Source organism: Monodon monoceros, unplaced genomic scaffold (genome assembly GCF_005190385.1).
Source record: "Monodon monoceros isolate NGI ecotype Baffin Bay Population unplaced genomic scaffold, NGI_Narwhal_1 Super_Scaffold_12, whole genome shotgun sequence".
Taxonomy (NCBI): Eukaryota; Metazoa; Chordata; class Mammalia; order Artiodactyla; family Monodontidae; genus Monodon; species Monodon monoceros.
The window spans coordinates 38,824,256-38,844,379 of record NW_021703768.1 but is presented as its reverse complement, the minus strand read 5'-3'; the positions used below and the strand labels follow the sequence as shown (position 1 = coordinate 38,844,379).

The following is a 20,124-nucleotide window of genomic DNA, read 5'->3' as shown; positions in this document are numbered from 1 at the left end:
GGGTTTCTCTACTCAGAGAAGTAGAGAATGTACTGATACTTGGGAAAACAAGTTTTTAATGGCATAGCCTTGCCCAAACAGCAAAATTCCAACCATCTATCTATACACTGCCATCTGCCAATATTACAAATGGTAATATGTGCAACATTTACACTGCTTTGTAGCCAAAGCTCTAAGTCAGAGGATATGAAACAATAATAGCCATGAGATTAAGCACAGAAGAAAACAAAACACACAAAATGGTTTTAAACCATCAAAAAATATGTCACAAGGCTGTATCCTTATGTTCCCTCTGGTCCCTGCACAAAATCTGTGCCATTTTTGACACAATTCTAACAAGCAGGTTATTTGGTTTCCGATCACACTGTATTACAAGTAAATTGAAAAAGAAGAATGGGGTGTGGGCAGACAGAGGACAGAAAGTGGGAGATTCAAGACTGGAATGTTCCTCAACCGGGTAACTACAGGAATAGTTCCCCCTTAATGATCACACTATATAGTTTGCTTTTTTACTTATTAGTCCTTGAACTCACAGACTTCCAGCTTCAGGTTGAAAGAAACTCTGTTCTGATTCTTGCGTCTCCTCCATAACTTCGAAACAAGGACTTTAATTTTACTTTAAATAAACTGCTTCACAAGTAGCTGAAATTGGAATTAAATTTTATATGAAGCTCTCAGTCTGACCTGTGAGAATAACGAATCTGTAAACTTGCTGCTCTAGGTATCAAAGAGGAATATTCACCCTCCTTTTCAGGTGCCCAATGCTAATCCCTCTCATTTTAAGTAAACAGGATCTAAAAAATGCTTAGAAGTGACTATCCACATCCAGGATGATTAAATGACTTTTGCCTCATAGGTCAGTGATCCAACAGCCCTTAAAGAATAAATGAACTGGATTCAAAGCCAAACTCACTTAATTTTTAGCCAAAAAATATCATAGGTACTGGGAATACAAATCTCAATTGCTCAACTGCATTTTACTGAAACCATTTTTTAAAATGAAACAAGAGGTGACTTACGTATGTCATTAAATTCCTGTCATTTAAAATTTCAAGAAAAAGTAATAATTTCTAATGGGATCGGATATATTTGATTCTTCTGTTTTTATATCTCTGGTAATATATATTCTTTTAAGTTGGAACTAAAACTCACTCATGCCCTATTAGTAGGGAAATTATCTATGCTAATTAATTAATTACTATCTATAATTACATAGATATTATCTATGTGAATTAATTATTTTTTCAGAAAACTAGGGTCTATCTTTTGGATTCATGAAAAAAGATAAAACAGCATTTTATAAAATTTCAACCATTTGCAAAATTTCTAATACACTTAAGTTATTCATGTGCTTTTCAGTAGGGTATCAAAAATAATTTTTGCTTGTTTATTTGAATGGCAATGCACGGCTTTTATGAAAATCAGGCATGCCCTCAGGTCCTAACAAAGGACATAGGACTGATGGATTTGTGCCAAATATAGCAAGATTTTACTTTTTTATTTAAATATGATTTTGTAATTCTGTCCTCTTACCACATACATGGCTTCCAACATCACTTAGAAACTAACCCTTAGAAAGGGGAAGTCTGAGTTACTGGAATATGGAAGGCATATGAAAGTGAAACATACTTTATGAGACAGTGATGTTTTTCTTTACTGAGTGTGTTTCATCAATACACTTAAGCAAGTTTCAGGGGGAAAAAAATCAATTGATTTATCTGCCTATTGGTATTTCCTTTAAAAAAATCAATTTCCCCCGGTTTTAACTGTGACAATAGTTGCTCTTTAAAAACTGTAGATGTGTGCATGAAAAATACATATTGTAATAGACATGCACACAGACAGAGGCAGAGAGACAGAGTGAATGGAGGAGCAGTAAGAACACAGATGGTTTGCAAATGACCTCTATGTTCATTCACCCCTCCCGTTTCCCACCTTGCCTGGTGTAGCAGCTCCAATAGCCTTGAGAGTCACTGTCAAAAAAGAAAACGCATAGGCTATGAGAAGCAGGAGGGAGGGCGCTGTAAAAAATAAGAACGAGGGGCACTGATCCACGGTAATGGAAGAGGCAGAAGTAGTAAGCCTAGCGATAAATATCTGGTCCCAAAATAGCCTCTCTCACAAAATCTGAAGAGCTTTCCCTTCATTATACTGTTTCAAATTAATTTAAATTATCAGATACTTTAATTAAACATGTAAATGTTGAGGCAATCCAGGCTATCAGAATGTATAAAGTTATTCCAGTCACCTGTTCCAACAGTTTCTCTAGCATGTAAAGGACATGAAATAAATGAGAAATCTGCTTGGGACCAAAATGTGAGGGGTAATTTAGAAGCTGAAATTAGGAATTATTTGCCTATCTCATATACTTGCTCAGTAAGCCTCTGCTTGGTTATTGAACTTTCTTGATTATAAAACTCATGTTTTTAACTTGTTATCTCTAAAATATATATCAAAAGAGACTTCTTAAAAGTTGTGACATTTACCTACCAGTGTTAGCAAAAGTGATAGCTTAACCTCAACAGAGTATTTCACCTCATTTGATCGTCAACTGCGTTGGAATCACCACTTGTCTGTTGCATAAAGCTATGATACAACCCTGAAATAAGATTTTTTTTCCTACGGAGAGGGTCGTTACATGTCAGACAACGCAAGAAACGTCAGGAGGAACTGCCAAATGTACCAGAATAATATGAAGACTTTCTAAGGATGGGGGAGGCTGGTACAATAGGAGGGACCTGCCAAGAGAAGGGCTCTTATGGTGGCCTTAAAACACATTTTAGCTGATTTTCCAGAGAAACTACTTAATTTTCACTAATACATAATTCAATGAAAGAAAGGGAAAAACTATAAGGTTAAGCAAATAAGAAATGTAGGCAAAATCCTACAATTGTTCAACTTTTTTTTTTTTAAAAAAGGAGGCCTAACTATTCTAAAGTTATAGGTGAAGATCAGGAACCCAGAACTTGGGGAAGGAAAATTAGTATCACTGGAATGCTGCGGTGACCTGATAGCGGCCACAAGTGAGTCTGAAGGATCTTTAGACTCTAAAAATGACGAAGGCTTAGACTTGGACCTCGTGACACTGAGAAAAAAAAAAGAATAGCATGCAATTATACAAATGAACATATGTTATTGCTATCTTTTTAACGTTTGTGTACACTTACTATAGTTTTTATTAGAAGTTGTTATTCAATGACAGTGCATCTTGCAAATTAATGCCTTTTTAAATCGAGAACATTTTGCATTTCCAAATCAATCAGAGCAATTTTCCTACCCAAAAAAGGGCATTTTCCACCCTTATTCTGCTTGCTCCTGGGGCCCAGACTCCAAGAATTAGTCAGGCTAGTGCTATGAATAATTATATCAAGTATTGCCTTCTCTATTGTCCAGCACAAGCATTGTCCTGTGCAGGACACTGCAGAAAAGGATTAACTCAGGCCTTGGATGTTCAAACCCTGCACATTCCCAAGAAAGGTCTGTCTTTAAGACAGGCCCTTGGCCAGTTCCTAGGAAATGAGCTCTGAGCCCTTGGAATATTCTGCCTGATAAGGGTGTTTTTCTAGGCCTATGGTCTTGGATTTGCTCAGATAGTTGTGCTAACAACTGTGATTTATGGTAAACACCTGTTTTTTTTTTTGTTCTGCTGGAGTCTGAGTAGCTGAGGTCAGTCATAAAGGTGCAGTACGGCTGTGACTGACCCCTAATGAAAGGCCTGGACACCAAGGCTCAGGGGAGCTTCCCTGGTTGGCAACACTCTGCATGTGTTATCACCAATCACTGCAGGGAAAATGAAGTGTGTCCATGTGACTCTACTGACCAGACACTTGGAAACTTGTGCTAGTGTCTCCTGGACTTTGCCCAATAAGCCTTTGCCCTTTGCTGATTTTAATCTGTATTTTTTTGTTATGATAAAATATAACAGTGAGTTTAACAGCTTTCTGAGTCCTGTGATTCCTTCAGTCTTCAAGACCCCTTCCAAACATGTTATCTAGTTCAATCCTGAAAACCCTGCAATATAACTACTGCCATTTCACAGACGACAGAATCCAGACTCAGAGAGGTTAAGCCATTCGACTGGTTGGTTAAAAGAATCTGAATCAATTCTGCTATACCATGCTGTAATGTTACAGGCTATAAAGAACTGTTAAAATAATCTTATAAGTTAACCTACATTTGCAATATTTTCTTTGGAAAATATAAAGTACAATTTCATAATCCTTGAAAAATATTTAGACTACAATTAATTTGTAAACACTGTCCAACTTACATTAAGAATTTTATGTATGTCTGTGGTGGTTCTAAAAGCAGTAATATGGTACCAGCACTTTTAAAAATTATATGATGTTCCTTGCCTACCTATCCCTCCACCCTAAAAAAATTTTTTCAGGGCAATTCTCAGTGCTTCCCATCTTTGAAAACCATATGGGGATGTGTGTGTGTGAGGGAAAGAAATAGATACATTATTTTCTTAACATGTACAAGTGTACTTCAGAACGTTATCTTTGTATGTTGAGGGGGGAAGCTTAAAATGCACTGTCATTTCAATGTTTTGCAGGTTTGTGCGTATGCGTGTACGTGTGTGTACAAGAGAGAAATATTTCAAATATATTTTTTGTTTAAGTTCAGTATTCAGCCACAGAAATATCTGATAGCACGAAGTCCTACTTGGTTTTATTTGAGAAGTGCACTGGTTACTAAATATTGTGTTTCCGTGGTGACTAAAATTCTGGAGGCATAGAATTTTTGTATAGTTACTGATATTTCTTGGAATACGAAATACTTATTGTTTAGTACAGTTTTATGATCTGTATTTGAATAATATTTATAAATTTCTAATTTAAAATTGTGATTTTTCTTTTACATAATTAGCTAAATGCTAAAACCATAATACAGATTACCCATTTTAGTTTTGTGCCAAGACACTCTTATTTAATAAAACAAAATAGCTAATGTTATACTTTCCTGATTTAAATTTATATGCCTGTGTAATGTGAAAAGAAATCCTGAAACTTTTTTTTTTTACATCTTTATTGGAGTATAATTTCTTTACAATGGTGTGTTAGTTTCTGCTTTATAACAAAGTGAATCAGTTATACATATACATATGTTCCCATATCTCCTCCCTCCTGCATCTCCCTCCCTCCCACCCTCCCTATCCCACCCCTCCAGGTGGTCACAAAGCACTGAGCTGATCTCCCTGTGCTATGCGGCTGCTTCCCACTAGCTATCTACCTTACGTTTGGTAGTGTATATATGTCCATGCCACTCTCTCACCTTGTCACAGCTTACCCTTCCCCCTCCCCATATCCTCAAGTCCATTCTCTAGTAGGTCTGTGTCTTTATTCCTGTCTTACCCCTAGGTTCTTCATGACATTTTTTCCCTTAGACTCCATATATATGTGTTAGCATACGGTACCTGTCTCTCTCTGACTTACTTCACTCTGTATGACAGACTCCAGGTCCATCCACCTCATTACAAATAGCTCAATTTTGTTTCTTTTTATGGCTGAGTAATATTCCATTGTATATATGTACCACATCTTCTTTATCCATTCATCCAATGATGGACACTTAGGTTGTTTCCATCTCCAGGCTATTGTAAATAGAGCTGCAATGAACATTTTGGTACATGACTCTTTTTGAATTATGGTTTTCTCAGGGTATATGCCCAGTAGTGGGACTGCTGGGTCATATGGTAGTTCTATTTGTAGTTTTTTAAGGAACCTCCATACTGTTCTCCATAGTGGCTGTACCAATTCACATTCCCACCAGCAGTGCAAGAGTGTTCCCTTTTCTCCACACCCTCTCCAGCATTTATTGTTTCTAGATTTTTTGATGATGGCCAGTCTGACTGGTGTGAGGTGATACCTCATTGTAGTTTTGATTTGCATTTCTCTAATGATTAATGATGTTGAGCATTCTTTCATGTGTTTGTTGGCAGTCTGTATATCTTCTTTGGAGAAATGTCGATTTAGGTCTTCTGCCCATTTTTGGATTGGGTTGTTTGTTTTTTTGTTATTGAGCTGCATGAGCTGCTCATAAATATTGGAGATTAATCCTTTGTCAGTTGCTTCATTTGCAAATATTTTCTCCCATTCTGAGGGTTGTCTTTTGGTCTTGTTTATGGTTTCCTTTGCTGTGCAAAACCTTTTAAGTTTCATTAGGTCCCATTTGTTTATTTTTGTTTTTATTTCCATTTCTCTAGCAGGTGGGTCAAAAAGGATCTTGCTGTGATTTATGTCATAGAGTGTTCTGCCTATGTTTTCCTCTAAGAGTTTGATAGTTTCTGGCCTTACATTTAGGTCTTTAATCCATTTTGAGCTTATTTTTGTGTATGGTGTTACGGAGTGATCTAATCTCATATTTTTACATGTACCTGTCCAGTTTTCCCAGCATCACTTATTGAAGAGGCTGTCCTTTCTCCACTGTACATTCCTGTCTCCTTTATCAAAGATAAGGTGACCATATGTGCGTGGGTTTACCTCTGGGCTTTCTATCCTGTTCCATTGATCTATCTTTCTGTTTTTGTGCCAGTACCATACTGTCTTGATTACTGTAGCTTTGTAGTATAGTCTGAAGTCAGGGAGCCTGATTCCTCTAGCTCTGTTTTTCGTTCTCAAGATTGCTTTGGCTATTTGGGGTCTTTTGTGTTTCCATACATATTGTGAAATTTTTTGTTCTAGTTTTGTGAAAAATGCCAGTGGTAGTTTGATAGGGATTGCATTGAATCTGTAGATTGCTTTCTATAGATATGAATCTTAAGTTGGAAAAGCCTTGGCAAGCACCTGCCTCTTTTTTCTGGCTAATTTTTTAAATGGACTTTATCTTTTAGAGTGGTTTTAGGTTCACAGCAAAATTGAGCAGAATATAGAGATTTCCCGTTTGCTCCCTCTATCCTCCCCACAAGCATAGGCTCCCCTATCACCAACTTTCCCCACCAGAGGGATACATTTATTAATAATGATGAACCTACAGCGACACATCATTATCACCCAGAGTCTGTAGTTTACTTTAAGGTTCACTCTTGGTGTTGTACATTTTATGGATTTACACAAATGTAAAATGACATGTATCTACCATTATAGTATCACACAGAACAGTTTCAATACCCTAAAAATTCTCTGTTCTGCCTATTTAGCCCTTCCTCCCCTGTTAACCCCTGGCAACCACTGATCTTTTCACGGTCTCTGTAGTTGTGCCATTTCCAGAACTCACATAGTTGGAACCATAGAGTGTGTAGCCCTTCAGATTGGCTTCTTTTACTAGTAACATGCATTTAAGGTTCCTCCATGTCTTTTCATGGCCTGATAGCTAGTTCCTTTTTAGTGCTGAAAAATATTCCACTATTGTCTGGATGTACCACAGTTGACTTATCCATCCACCAACATGAAGGACATGTTGGTGGCATCCAGGTTTGGGCAATTTTGAGTAAAACTGCTATAAACATCATGTGCAGGTTTCTGTGTGGACATTCAGTTTTCAACTCTTTTGTGTAACTACCAAGGAGTGTGATTGCTGGATCACAGGTAAGAGTAGGTTTAGTTTTATCGGAAAGTGTCCAAACTGTCTTCCAAAGTGACCGGACCTACATCTTGCCTCCCCGCCAGGAACTCCTGTTGCTCCACATCCCTGCCAGCATCTGGTGCTTCCAGTGTTCTGGAATTTGGCCATTCTAATAGCTGTGTAGTGTTAAGCACCTGAATTCTGATTTCAAAGTACCTCTGAAATGTAACATTTCCCAGAATATAACTCAAAGGCTGAAAATGTCAACATTTCTCTGTTTTGAAAAAATACCCCTTTAGGAAACTATTGCCCTAAGTAGATTTTTCCCCACCAATTACTTTTGGTTAGGAAGAATTTTGTACATATTGGACATCAAGAATTGAGAATACTGGACTTCCCTGATGGCGCGGTGGTTAAGAATCCTCCTGCCAATGCAGGGGACACGGGGTCGAGCCCTGGTCCGGGAAGATCCCACATGCCACGGAGCAACTAAGCCCTTGTGCCACAACTACTGAGCCTGAGCTCTAGAGCCCGCGAGCCACAGCTACTGAGCCTGCCTGCCACAACTACTGAAGCCCACACGCCTAGAGCCCCATGCTCCGCAACGAGAAGCCGCTGCAGTGAGAAGCCCGGGCACCGCAAGGAAGAGTAGCCCCCTCTCGCCGCAACTTGAGAAAGCCCGCGCGCAGCAACGAAGACCCAATGCGGCCAAAAATAAATAGATAAATTTTTTATTAAAAAAAAAAAAAGAATTGAGAATACTGGAAATTTTAAATTAATGACATAGGAAGTCAACACAGAAAGCTCATACGAAATCAAACTAGTATAATTTCAAAAAATTAAGTCTAAAATCTTTCTTGACCAAAGTTTCATCAATGGGGGGTCAAATTCAGCCAACAATATGCAACTCTGATTGAAATCGCTTAATCGAAATTCACTGAAATCACCATTCTAGGCTGGTTTTCTCATAAGGATGGACTGATCCAAAAAGAATCAAGAAAGAATGTGGCTTGCAGTGAATTATTCAAACTCCTTTCTTAGTTAGCTAAAAATGAATATGACCAATCACTAGAGAAATCATATCAAATTCTGTAGTAGTAATAAAGCAATGACTGCTTTTCAGCTGGAGGGCCTTTTTTTTTGTTGCTGCATATCTAGCTGTGGTGCATTTTAATGAGAAAGGATGACTGCATCAGCTTTTATCCATGAAGCAGATTTTAGCCTTCTGCTTAGGTCTCCCGCATGCCAATATCGAAGACTTTGTTCTGAAGAAGATCAATGACACAAATACATGTAGACGGACAAATGTATTATCACAATCACAAATTCACTGTTAAGATTTTGCACACTGACTTCCAAATGAGAAACCTAGAGCTAAGCAGATCTCGGTACGTGTGAGGTTCCACTGGTTCCCCTGAATCACAAAAATGTTCGTATAGACAAAACATCAACTGTTAACATGAATCCTTTTAAATACAGCCCTGACCCTGTGTCCCCAGGAGTGCGCTGTAAAGCAGATGGTTCATCCTCTATTCATGTGTTACCAAAAGAAACGTGTGGCTGCCTAAAGTTTAACGACTGACACTGTCTAAAGAGGGAGTCTGCTTCCTGACTAATGTTGAAAACATTCTGAGAAATGCTGTAAAACTCCTTCAAGTAATTTTCTTATGTGGTCACTGGGAGGAAAATGAGTTTACAAAAGAGATAACCACATGGATTTTTTTAAATGTAATTTGTCGAAGAAATGAAACATTTAGATAAATTCTAGATTTCTCTCGCCACCAACTTCTCCCACAGTATATACTCCAACAAAGATGGCCCACTAAGAAGCTCTACTGCAGTTACAGTGGCAGAATTTAAGAGGACATAATGAATCCTTCTGCTACACAGAGTCATTATCTCTAATACTTCTTTATGAAGCTGACTTCTAATCATGTGCCAAACAGGGTCCTGCTAACTTGGGTGCTTTGATAACGAAGAATAGTTGAGAACCGTCATCATAAGTGACTTCAATACAACTGAGGAGGGAGTGAGAGACCCAGAAAGATAAATCCTCATGTGGAAATGTTGGTGGCATGAAATGCCAAGTGCCTTTAACTGTCATAAGGCAACGCCTGTAAAACTTACTTAAAATAAATTCTTCGGGGCTCAATGTGAATCGGCAATTTCCATTTATATTATACTGTCGTTTACTCAAAAACTATTTTTAATGAATAAGACAGAGTTTACCAAAGTGTTTTCCACAAAATGACTCTCTCGAGATGTTCCAGATCTGTAATCAAATAAGTCTGAAAAACCCTGAATACTTCATTCACCTCTTGGGTATGCATAATGCACACTAACATATAAAAGTCTCTAGAAAGACAACCATTAAAATTGTTTAATATTATTTAACTAAGCATTTCCCAGACATTATTTGGCCACATACCTAACATCTAATTAAACAGTTTGGGAAGTGCTATCACATAGCATTTAAGAAAAATATTACTATCATTTAAGAAATATTGGGAAATACTATATTCTGAGCACTCTGCTAAAATAGTTCTAGTCTTTAAACAGAGTATTGATTTCTTGTGTGTGACATTTTATTTGACTTATTGTTTCTTTTACACAGCTCTATCCTTAATAGTATTTTTGGTTTGTTGTTTTACAATTTTGCCTGAACTTTTTTCTGCACAGATGTGAAAGCCTAACGAATGTAAAGTAGTTCTATTAGTCTCTGGCTCAATTCCACACTTCAAATACAGTAAATAATCTACAAACGATTCTTGGATAATAACAACCTGTATTTGCTTTATAAACAAAATGATGATGAAAATCCAAATAACTACAGCACTTCAGAGTTGGCTGACAAATCCTAAGAACATTTTCAGGCCATTGGGAAGGTCCTTCCAACCTACATTTCAAAATGTTCAGAAAGAAACCATCTTGTTTGCTAATTTCGGTATAAGGAAAATTGATCTGACTGCACAAAGACTTAGGTGGATGTCTCCCTTTTAAATTTAACACTGGAAAATCTGCATCCTCCATTTAATACTGAGAAGGTGTCAGCCACAAACAGGATGTCACCGATATGCAAATAAACTACACTTGAGACCTGCTGTTGTTGTTATTGTGTAATGGACTGGGACTAATCTGTTTATAGTCTAATCCCACCCTCCTCAGATTTCATTTTGTCTTCTCAGTCTCACCTTGTTCCACTCAGGGCCTCACTCTATCCTCTTCTTGTATGTGAATACATTATACATTTTCACGGAGTTGCTACTTGGGGTCAAAGAAAGATTAAATGAACGAGTCTTCGTGATAATAAAAAACATGATCTTGATAGCCAAACCATGAATATTAAGCGACACGTTACAATCGATAAACCTTGAACAGCTGCTGTATATGCTTAATGCACTAAGTTAATACAAACTGCTGTTGAGTGGAGAGATGAGGTCAATAAACAAATAGTAGTGAGTCAGTGTTTAGAAGGCTGAGAAATATATGAATGGATGGGGAAGCTGGCTCTTGAAAGCCAAGAAGGGGGATTAAATTTGATACGGAATAAACTTTGGTTGCATTTGAAAGCTTCTGAGCATGTAAATGCTATGATTAAATTCATGCTTAAAGAATTCAAGTATAAATGAACTGGATTGGTGAATAGCTGTTAATCAAGTATTTTACAGCACTTGGTTAAAGTGACTGACCTAAGTCAAGGTGATCAGGGCCCAGACCAAGTGTAAACATGGGGAGGGATGAAGGTGCCAACCAAGATTGCAAAGGAAGAGCTGGTGGAGCTTAGGAGGCAAAGAGGATGGTGGGATACATGAAACCTGAGACTGTGGTTCCCCACGCCAGGCTCAATTGATGTGATACCGCCCAAGGAAGGGCTGGGAAGAGAAGCTTCTTTTAAGGAGGAAATGATGATTTGTTTCATGTGTTGGGTTGAAGTACCCAGCATTTAAGTGAGATGACTGAACAGAAAACCTAAAGTATGACACAATAAAATAGGAATGACAAGGCTTATTAATAAAAACATATTCCTGATTAGTGTTTCCTGGGGGTACATGGAAGATAGGATTTCAGAAATTTAGAGAATGAAAAAAAGAAAGATTATATATCAATAACTTGATTAAAATTCCATACAAAGTCAGTGGCAGCTGTTTTAAAGCAATACTTATCTACTATAGCACAATATCCATCCAAAAGCCAACGTGTGCAGAGAATTACAAAATATCTTTAAGGCTGATGAAATTTCACTTTTATTCATTTTTTTCACCCAATGCTGCAGAAAGAAACGATGGGGAATTTAAATGGGTCGGCCGGATATCTGCATAAGGATCCCACAGCAAATGTACATAAGTTTCCTACTATTAATGCTTAGCACTGGGCTTGGGCACTTCCCCTGCCAAGCAGTAGATTTTCATGGAATGCTATGGAAAGAGATGTCTGCCCCTGGCAGACATTCCACTAGCAATAGCAATCCCTTCCTAGGCTCAAACATTCCCTACTATTCTAGTCTTGCCAGTTCGATCAATGCCCCTTAAAACCTCACAAAAACACTGACTTACTCTGCAATATATCCCTACTCTGCTTCTTACTAACTCTGTTATTTAAACTACCCAAGCCTCAGTTTCTTTAGCTATAAAATGTAAAACAGCTGACAAAATACCTACTGGTCTTCTCTGTTGCAAATACAGGATGTAAGGTAGGCAAAAAGCATAGCAGAGGTTATGCCCACAAATATGATTAGTAGTATTATTTTAATCCATGAAATAAATGGAGTTTAAATATGTTCTTACTATATAAGCTTCAATAACGTTACACTTGTATTAAATTGGTGGTTATTTTAGGTCAATGATTTTAAAACTCGTTTACCAATGAAACGTTTTTCAAAGAAAATGTTATACGGAACAGAAAAGAGCTAGAGCAGCTGTGATTTACAAAGGGATGTGAAAGCCTGGCTCTCACACATTCAGCTTCCTTCACACTCCCTTCCACCGGTCACCCCAAACTTCTAAGGTAGGTTCCCAGGGCTCCAGGGCACACACTTTTTTAAAGAAATCATCATTTTGAATAATAATTGGTATAACCAAAAATGATGGAAAACAAGTCCCCATTTCTAACAGGAGCATCCTAATTATTTAAAAAAAAAAAAAAAGATCCTTCTTTTCATTCTGACACCTTCAGGGGCACTTGATGGTTTCAAAATAGTTACATATTTCAAGATTTTAGAATGAGCATGTACTTCTTTCATAATGAAAACTGACAAATCTTTTGGAGATGATGGAATTACTTCTCCACCCTCCCAGTTCCCCAACTCCTGCACGCAGGTACATGCCTCCTTTCTAAGAAAATCAAAAGAAAACAAATGCACTTTGGCAATCAAGTAGATTTTCTCTTTCCATGGCATTCCATGAGTAAGGAATTATACACTGGGAGTCCAGGTGGGTTAGGGTCCCCAGAAGATGTGCTTGATCACCAGAGTGGTGTTGATTTTTTTAACTGAATTAAATACTTTTAGAAACCAAACTCTCCAGTGTACCACAGTCCTTGTAACTCTCTATTATCCTAAGCAATTGCATTATCTGTCTCCTGAAAGCATTTGAACAGGGCAGAGAACGGGGCTTATAACTTGGGTAAGCAACTTCTGGATTCATAAGAAATTCCAGTCCAAGTGACGTCACCAGATTGGGGGCTTTTTGAACTATTTGAGTATCTCTACACCTGGCCATTTGGGTTAGGAAATTGTTTTTCACCTGCCAGAAGCCCTTTTAGCATTCATTTACTGATTCATTCAACATCTACTTAACTGAGAAAATATATAGTACTAGGCAGTGCACGAAGGGCTGGGCAAATTGCAATGAATAAGACAGACCCTGCCTCAGAGAGGCTTATGGCCAGACACATGATCAAGTAAACAGTAGCTAACAATACAATGTGACATGATTTTAGAAACAACTAACAAAATCAAACAGGGTAGAGGATGCCAGGAAAGGCTTCTCAGAGGGGAATTTGGGTTAGCAAAGATCTCGACAAGGAAAGCTGACTAGGGTGGAGAGGTGGGAGAGGTGGGAGGGTAGGATGTGGATGGGTGTGCAAAGGCCCAGGAGAAAGAGGAGGTAGCACGTGATTTGAGAGATTGTGGAGTACTACTGTTAATGTCACACAGAATGCTCCAAAACAGTTATGTGGACAGAAACTCCTAAAAGAGAAGAGTGCACTTCAAAGATGTCAATCTACCCATGACCACATGAAAAAGTGTCTATTCATACAATACAGGTTGTACATTTACAGGCAACTCTGAACATTCCACTAAATATTAAATTTCTAATTTATTAATAATTTCTAATATAAATTTTATACTTCTTATCATGCACACTCCTTGACTGGAAAACTCCTAATTCAATAAACATTTCTTTATTTTCATATTCTTTCTAAAGGAAAGACATTCATGTCATATTCTTAGGTGAAAAACTCTTGAGGTCTCAAGAGTATAATACCATCTTTGGATGCATACATTTTATATGCATATAGACATAAAAATTCTGAAAGAATAAATTCTAATATGTTAATAGAAGATGGAGAAATCATGTTTTTTTAAATTTTCTTCTTTTTGGCTTATCTTTTTTTCCTTTTTTTTTTTTTTTTAACAATCAACACTTAAAACTTCAATTATATCTTCACAATACTTTTCTTGCTAAAAGCTCACAATCAGGGAATCCCACAGGGGTCCATGGCCAGGCTCATGTGGGGCTCTCTCCCTGCTCTCTGTCTTTGTTAACTTCTGGCCCCAGACACTCAGCCTGCTTCCCCAGCCTCTCAGTAGCTGTCACCACCCACTTTATCCCTTCTGTTTCTTCTACCACTAACTGCACAACTGACTGCAAGTGAGATGAAGGACCATAACCCCAAACCTCAGTGGTCTGAAAGGAGTTTACCGCCAACCAAAAAAGGAGAAAGAAGGAGGCAGGAGATCACAGCATGACAAAGTAGAAGGAAGGAATGACTTTTGCATAAACTTACAAATTGTATACAGTTCAGGCTTCCGGTTTTATAGTTCTTAGCACACCCCTGAAATGGCGGGCAGCATTCGGTAGGAGCCTACAGCAGGCCCTGGAACACTGATGACTGTGGAGTTCTTCCAAGAAGCCCAGGAGTCAGAAGCATTATAAGGACCATTGCTACAATGAGTCAACCTTGCCCTATGTATAACACAAGTTTTCAAGCATATGTAGATGGTATTACCAATTCTTTTTTTTTTTTTTTTTTTTTTTTTTTGGTACGCGGGCCTCTCACTGTTGTGGCCTCTCCCGCTGCGGAGCACAGGCTCCGGACGCGCAGGCTCAGCGGCCATGGCTCCCGGGCCCAGCCGCTCCGCGGCATGTGGGGTCTTCCCGGACCGGGGCACGAACCCGTGTCCCCTGCATCGGCAGGCGGACTCTCAACCACTGCGCCACCAGGGAAGCCCATCAATTCTTAACATTTAACACTTTTCTCATCATTTCTCAATCAAATGACACTAACACTACGGCTCTCAAGTAAACATCTGCATAATTTTTTTGATGTATGAGTGTCTCAAAGAGCTTGGGAACACTAGTGTAGAGGAAGGAGCACAGGTCTCAGAAGTGTGACATAACAGGGTTCATATGGCAGCTTCATCAGTAACTGAGTAAATCTGAGCATGTTTTCTAAACGCTCTGTGCCTCAGTTTGCAAATCCAGTCCAAAGCTGAGGATAATAATAATTCCATGAACCTTCCCATGAGGGAGAACTAAGTGAACCCAGTCTTCCAGCTGACCATCTGCTCCCCCTCAATCCTCACCTGAAGTCCACCCAGGCAGGAGAGCAAATGGCGAAAGGAACTCTGCCCCTCTCACAACCTCTGAATGACAGGCCAATTTACTAGGACAGCAGCCAGTCCTGACACAGTGGCCTCTTGGCATTTCCTCTTACCCACAGAAACATAAATAAATTTACATGTAAAAAAAGTTCTCAATATTATTTCTTTTTTTGAAGGGTAACATGTAAGATCAACTTTTGTCCTAGAACAAAGTGTAATTGTTCTTGGAGAGTGTCAGACACAGAAGAGCAGATTGTTTTATCTACAACTTGAATTGAAAATTATTCTTGAAATCATTTCTCAAAAATAAATGTTTTCAATGGTTTAGATGAAATGATAGTACAATATAATTCAAGATAAACAAGTACTATCTCTCCATAAGATCCCCACCTTCCTTTAATCCGGAAATAAGTCTAGTTTTCCCGACATGACACTATTAATTGAATATTACAAGTTGATAAGCATATTAAATCAAAACAGAGGAGGATTATTTGATTTTTAAATGCCCGACAGACACACAGCAATGAGAAATACATAATAAATATCAGATTCTAATGTAGATAATGTAGTTCATGAAAACAATATTTTTTCTTTCGGAAAATTTATTTTCTGCCATTAGCTACAAACCCATAAAGGGATAATCATTAAGGGTACTATTATTACTGTACCAAAACAATCTTTTATATATTGGTTTATAGAACAAGCTTTTGGGAAGACAAAGCAATCACATCAACAATTCACAACACATCTTTAAAGAGCAGACTGTTCCACATTAGATATGCAAGTTCCCCATTATTTAAATCAGGAACCAAAGGAAAAAACTATCTCCTTAGTAGGATAACATAGAAAAGGAAACTTGTTCCTGCAGTGAAAACTGACGTTATCTCAATTAGTTAATTATTCATCCCAACCTCCAGGCCTTGCTCCTGGAGGCGTTCATACCTTCACCTCTTGCTGTGTGGACACTAGTTCAGTAATTTGCTGATAAACAATCTTAGTGCAGTATCTAACAGATCTTAGAGATTAAGTGTAAGGTTCACCCCCTCCTTGTGCAGATAAGTAAACTGTGGCCAAAACAACTCTACTATCTTATTGGAAATAGTAAAGCTAGTTAGTTAAAAAGCCTACCCAGGGCTTTCCCTTGTACAGATAAGTAAACTGAGGCCAAAACAACTCTACTATCTTATTGGAAATAGTAAAGCTAGTTAGTTAAAAAGCCTACCCAGGGCTTTCCCAGTCCGCACCTCTCATGAGATGAACCACAACTGTGAAACAGACAACTCAAGCAGGTATCAACCTGACTGCATGGGGAATGTTTTCAGTGGGCCACACAGCATATTTTAACTATTAAAACAACTCTAGAGATCATTAGTCATACACCAACATTCTCTGGATAACAAGTGTAGGAGCAGCGTTAATTTAGTTGAATCTCTTCTAATTGATTCTTTTTATTCAAAAATGATGGTACTATAGGAAATTGAGAAATACTGTAATTTTATTCTCCCCCAATAAGTCCATATGTTATATTTTCAACCAGTAAGTCAAATCAATATACCAATCCTGACACTTAGGTGCACTGTGCATATGGGAAACCTGAATAACTATTTCAATGAAAGCTTTTTTGAGATGTACATTGCAACACAGATCCTAAGCATTTTTAAGATTCGTAACAATTCCAAGCTTGTAAAAAATGTATTCACAGAAGAAAGCTTCTTTTGCAATTTATATGTTCATAAATGTTTCCATTAGCTAAGACATATTTTGGAATATGATCAAATGGTAGTGAATGTCAAGTCCGAACAGCAAGGTTAAAACTCTGACAGTTCTCATCTATGTGGCCACTGCTCTTTCAAACCACTGTGTCCCCAAAGGGCTAACAGGGAGAAAATTCTACCTCAACCAAGTGAAGACAGCAAAGCATATTTTAATGATTACTTTTCATTTCATCTCTAATTCTTTAAACACAAAATTGGATTTGGGCTTCTTTCATACTGTTAACAACTTAGTATTAATATATGCACCTCTCATTCTTCCTCTTCAAGAAAGAAGTTATACACTCCAGCTACATATAACTCCCAAATTCTTTCCAACTATGAACACCAAAATAGGACTCCTTAAAAAAAAAAAAAAGCATGGGGAATTGGCACACTGCATGTTTATGTCAGTCTTCAGAAAACATGGAAACATGCAGCCCCAGCTCACCAGAAGAATCACCACATGTGATCAAACTATTCTGTGACATGTTATGTCTTATGCCCAGTATTCAGGTTTTGCACTCGCCTATGTCAACCCCTAAAGCCTCAAGAGCTAGCTACTACTGTAGAACAGCTTTAACACGAAGTGTGTGAGAGCTCTGTTCATGGCCCGTGGCGTGATCTTAGAAATACTTGAATCAAACATATTTCTTTCCCCTCTGCTATTTAAAATCGAGGGACCTCAGGCTTGGGACGTGGCTAAAGGACAACAAGAGAAGAAGAAGAAGAAGAAAAAATACCGGAACACGGAACACGCTAAGAACAAAGGAAACACAAGCCTGTGAACAGGAAATGAAGCAACTCTACACATAAGTACCTTTTGGGGCCGCCAACGTAGGTGAAAGTAAAGGTGGAATCTGAGTATCTGAAATCTGAAACGAAAAGTCTTGTTAAAAGCTACCCCTGGAGTGGATTTTTAACCCTGGTCATGGCTCGGGCCCCCTATTTGATGGAGCCGAAGGGAAACCTGGCGGGGCGGGGCGGGGCAGGGCGCGAGGCCAGAGCTGAAGAGCCCCTAGGTCCGCTCTCCGAGTGGTGCGGAAGGGGATGCCGCGCACCCCGTGCCGGGTGCCGCGGGAGGCCGCCCCCCGCAACAAGTGCCTGGTGCCATGGCAACGGCGGGAATTTCCCGGTCCGGACAGCCGGAAGCGGCCCCAGCCGAGGTCGCGGCTGCGAAAGCAAAATCCAGTCCCTCTCCCGGGGTAGCAAAATGGACGAAAGGCGACCCCCAGGCAGGGGCGGCGCGCGCCTCGGAACCTCGGGAATCCCTTCTCTTTCCGGGGCATCGCACTGCCAGTCGGAGGTACTAGAGGGAGCAGAAGGGGCGGGAGATCGGCCCAGCGCTGCCCCACGGGGTGCCTCGGTGCCGGGCGCAGCCGGCCACCGCAGCGCAGCGGGCTCCATTCCCGGCAGCCGCCGCCGCTGCTCTGCCCATTGCGCAAACCCGGCGAGTCCAACCCGCCGCCTGGGTCGCTGCTGCTGAAACCCCGGAGGCGGGCTCGGACGCTCCGGGCGTTCACCGGGGACTAAAAATACAATGCAAGGCTCCCCCGCCTAGACCCCCGCTCGGGCCATCAGGGTTCTGCCCCCAAAGCTAGTGGCCGCCCCAGAGGGGGGAGGGGAGAAGGGGAGAGGCTGGCACCCCCTCCCCCTTTTGGCTCCCGCTCCCGCTGCCGCAGCTGTTGCCAAATGACCCCGGGAATGGGGACGTGCAACCCACCCCCTATCCCCAGCCACACACGTCGCGGCCAGAAAACTGGGAAAGGGGGTGACGGGCAGGCAGAGGAAGCTGGCGCTGGGTCCGAGGCTCTGGAAAGGCGAGAACTCACCTGCAAACAGGCAGTCCTTCTCAGCTCTGGACTTCTGGATCACGACGTCGATATCCTTCTGAATTCGCTCTTGCCTTGAACACATCCCCATTAAATAAATCCCTGGAAAAGAAGCAGCCGCTATTTCCACCCCACCCCACCCCCTCGCACGCTTCCAGCTTTCGTAAATATTCAGTTAAAAATGAAACCTCTGGCCGAGGCAGGGGCTGAAGGCGAAGTGGTTTCGGAAGTGATCCTGGGTGAGAGAGGAGGAGGTGGTGGAGGAGGAGGGGGGGGAGGTCGGCTTTGCATTCCCAGATGTGACCGCCCAGCTGCTGCTAGCCGCTGCTGGATTCCAATTTCTTCCCCTCCTCACAATGGATGATGATGACACAGAGTCTCACTTTCTCCCTCCCCCGCCCGGACCAAAGGCCGTGGGGGTCCGGGGGTCCCGGAGACGGCGAGAGAGCAATCGCCCGCGGGGCGGCGGGCGCCGGCGAGGGGCGAGCCCCGCTCCGCCTCACGCGCACACACCCCTCGCGGCCCGCACGCCGGCCTTCCACACCCGCGCACACTCCCGCCCGGGGGCGCGGCGACCGTGCCGAGGCTGCTGCAGCGCCGCCCGCCGCAGACCCTCCCGCGCCCGCCGCGAAGTCACCCGGTCCCGGCCGCCGGGGCTCTGATAGTATCCGCCATCCGAGCGCAGGCTGGATTCCCCAGCCCGGCCGCCGCTCGCGCCGGGGGCTGGGAATGTCGGTAGTGAAGACTCCCTGGGGCTCCCAGCCCCTCCCCCCCCGCGCACCACCACTTTTATGAATTCGACTCCACTTTCGGAAGGAATTATGAGTCATATGGAAAACCCAAACCCGAGTGGCTGGGAGGGGGGAAGAAGGGAAAAGCAAAAGCGTTCAAAATGGAAAATAAATAAAACGAACAAATCTTTCCTTGTTGCCACATCAGGCAAGATGGAAAAAGCCTTGAATTGCCTCCAGACGTACACCCTCCCGTGCCCTGACTGACTGCCAGAGTCTTTTTCTCCCGGATGGAAGTAGTTCAGTCCCTTTGGAGCGCCGTTTAGGAAACACAGACCCTTTTGAGGGACTTCTACTTGCAGAGACTCACCAGTTCTTCCCTGCTCTGTGTTTCCGTCCATGAAAAATTGGCAGAATCATCTGGCACGTGCCAGGGTCTCCCTAAAGGATGGATATCTGTTTGGCTTGTTTTAAAAAGC

General features: G+C 40.8%; 1 protein-coding gene across 2 annotated transcripts in view; it reads right to left on the bottom strand.

The window, feature by feature from the left end:
* The window catches only part of PARP8 (poly(ADP-ribose) polymerase family member 8), a 202,708-nt gene extending 182,955 nt beyond the window's left edge, over positions 1-19,753 (bottom strand). The window contains exons 1-3 of one of the 2 annotated variants that reach the window (XM_029216106.1): positions 19,103-19,753; positions 18,915-19,016; positions 17,903-17,957 (exon numbers count right to left, since the gene is read on the bottom strand). In XM_029216106.1, the coding sequence (XP_029071939.1) occupies positions 17,903-17,957; positions 18,915-19,016; positions 19,103-19,205 (260 nt within the window). In that variant the 5' untranslated portion in view covers positions 19,206-19,753. The remainder of the gene's footprint in view (positions 1-17,902; positions 17,958-18,914; positions 19,017-19,102) is intronic. The other variant, XM_029216107.1, reaches the window with a different exon arrangement.
* Positions 19,754-20,124: the final 371 nt, after the last annotated feature.